The sequence below is a fragment of the Aptenodytes forsteri genome, unplaced genomic scaffold (assembly GCF_000699145.1).
Source record: "Aptenodytes forsteri isolate BGI_AS27 unplaced genomic scaffold, ASM69914v1 Scaffold55, whole genome shotgun sequence".
Taxonomy (NCBI): domain Eukaryota; kingdom Metazoa; phylum Chordata; class Aves; order Sphenisciformes; family Spheniscidae; genus Aptenodytes; species Aptenodytes forsteri.
The window spans coordinates 9658465-9660799 of NW_008796063.1; the positions used below are offsets into that span (position 1 = coordinate 9658465).

Below are 2335 nucleotides of genomic sequence, written 5' to 3' on the forward strand. Positions count from 1 at the left end.
AATGGGGCACCGGGGGCTGGGCGGCCCGCAGGAGACCCTCTTCGGCAACTACATCGTACAGAAGGGGCTGTCGGCGCCGGGGCTGCGGGATGAGCTCCTGGCACAAGCCGCCAACCAGGTCTGGCGTAACACCAACGTCAACAACGAGGAGCGGGGCTGGCTGCTGCTGGCCGCCTGCCTCAGCGCCTTCCCCCCCTCCGCCACCTTCGACAAGTACCTGCTCAAGTGAGCTGGGGCTGGGGACGGGGCTGGGGACTGGGGCTGGCTGGGACCCAGGGGGATAGCCTGGCACGCCTGCCCGGGGACACTGCTGGGTCTCTCCAGGGGCCCTCCAGGCCAGCCTGGATGCTGCCCAGGTCCCACCAGGTCCCTCCAGGATCCTTTTGGCCAGCCTGGCGCACGTGCCCAGGGATACTGCCCAGCTCCCTCTGGGGATGCTCTGAGGTCCCTCCATGGTCCCTGGGGCCAGCCTGGCACACGTGCCCAGGGGTTATGCTCAGGTCCCTCCAGGATCCCTCTGGCCAGCCTGGCACACGTGCCCAGGATGCTGCCCAAACCCCTCCAGGGATGCTCTTAGTCCCTCCGTGGTCCCCTGGGCCAGCCTGGCACACGTGCCCGGGGATGCTGCCCAGGTCCCTCCTGCAGCATCCTCCCTTCCCCGCAGGTTCGTCTCCGACTATGCCTTTGCCGGCTACAAGCCAGTGTGCCAGCGCAAGCTGATGCACGCCATGGCGCGGTCGCAGCTGGGCACCGCGGCCGCCCGTGCCTACCCACCCTCATTGCTGGAGTGGACGGCGAACCGGCAGCAAGCCAGCATGGCGCTCGAGTGCGGGGGGGGGTCTCGGTGGCGGGGAGGGTTGGTCCGGGTTTGGCCACCCTGTCACCGGGCAGGAGGGGACCGGCGGGGCGGGGAGTTGGTCCCGGTTTGGCCACCCTGTCACCGTCACGGGCAGGAGGGGACCGGCGGGACCCGCGCACCACCCGTCCCTCCCCAGGCGACCAGTTCTCCTGCCCTGTCCACTCCTGGAGCACGGGCGAGGACCTGGCAGGGGATGTCCTGAAGCACAGGTACCCACCAGCTTGGCACCCACCCACCCAGCGGGGCGAGCACGGGGCACAGCATCACCCCGGGGCCATTTCGGGTGTCCCCAGGATCTGGGAGCCGGGATGCCCAGCTCATGGGCAGGGTGTCCTCACAGAACCGGGGCACTGCTGGCAGCCCATGCTCGTCCCCAGCGTCCTGCTGTCGGCAGGGGGCTGGCGGAGGGCTGGCGCGGCTGGTCCGTGGCCATGAAGGCGGGAGCCCAGTGGGCTGAGCTGGCCGGCCACGACTATGTTCTGGACCTCGTCTCCGATCTCGAGCTGCTCCGGGGCTTTCCCAAGCAGAAGTCCTGCTTCCTCATCGCATGGGAGGGGGCCAAGAGCTGTGGCAGGGACAGCCAGGCGTAGGTACCCGGGCAGGGACAGGTCCCCTGTCGTGGGGCTGGTGGGGAAACGCTGGCGCTGAGCTGGATGGGTGCCAGCAGAGGTGTGGGTCGGAGTCCCAGGAGGGGTCTGGCACCCAGCGGGTGTGAGATGAGGACTTCCTCCCTCTCTGCAGGGTGCTGGGACATGGCTTGGATTTGGATGAAGTGCCTCCTCCCCCGGCTGTGAAAGCCCCCACGCTGCCGTCCACGGAGGCGTACCCCCCCCACGGTAGGGCATCATCCCCACCGGCCCCCCAGAGCTGCTGGCAGGGCCGTGCCAGTGAAGCCCTGCCGTGCCGGTGAAGCCCTGCTGTCACCGGCTCATCCCTTCTCATCACCCAGCAGACGGGGACTTTGGGGAGCCGCGCAGCCAGAAGGGTCTGGACCGGTACCTGGACAGCCTCTTTGACCCCGTGCTCTCCTACGGCAATGGGGTGAGAGGGGCATCCCCCTGCCCGAGGCAGAGGGAGTCCAGCATTTTGAGGGTGCAGGTGGCTTGGCCTCCGTCCCCTGATGCCTGCCCCCAGGAGCTGGAGAAGCCGGCTGCCGTCTCGCAGAGGATGAAGGGAGGAGGTGGCATGGGAGGGGGGGACGGCGGCGGTGATGCCGAGCAGAACAGACCACCCGTGCCCGCGGAGACGCGTCAGCCCGAGGGGTGGCACCCCGACCACTCCTGCATCCCGACCCAGCTCCTTGCCTCAGTTTCCCCACCTGATTACTGGTCCCTGGTGTGGGGGATATCCCCGTAACCCAGCGCCCCACAGCCCTGGTACGGGGCTGCAGGACGCCCTGGCTGAGCTCTCCTCCTTTGCCGTCGCAGGCGCAGAGCCAGCCCCGTCCCCGCAGCGCTGGGCAGATGCCAACCAGCC

General features: G+C 68.9%; 1 protein-coding gene across 1 annotated transcript in view; it reads left to right on the forward strand.

The window, feature by feature from the left end:
* The window catches only part of MYO15A (myosin XVA), a 71121-nt gene that overhangs the window by 18954 nt on the left and 49832 nt on the right, over nt 1-2335 (forward strand). Inside the window, 7 exon segments of the mRNA XM_019473952.1 lie at nt 53-225; nt 665-835; nt 994-1068; nt 1254-1445; nt 1601-1695; nt 1812-1900; nt 1994-2194. Coding sequence (XP_019329497.1) covers nt 53-225; nt 665-835; nt 994-1068; nt 1254-1445; nt 1601-1695; nt 1812-1900; nt 1994-2194 — 996 coding nt within the window.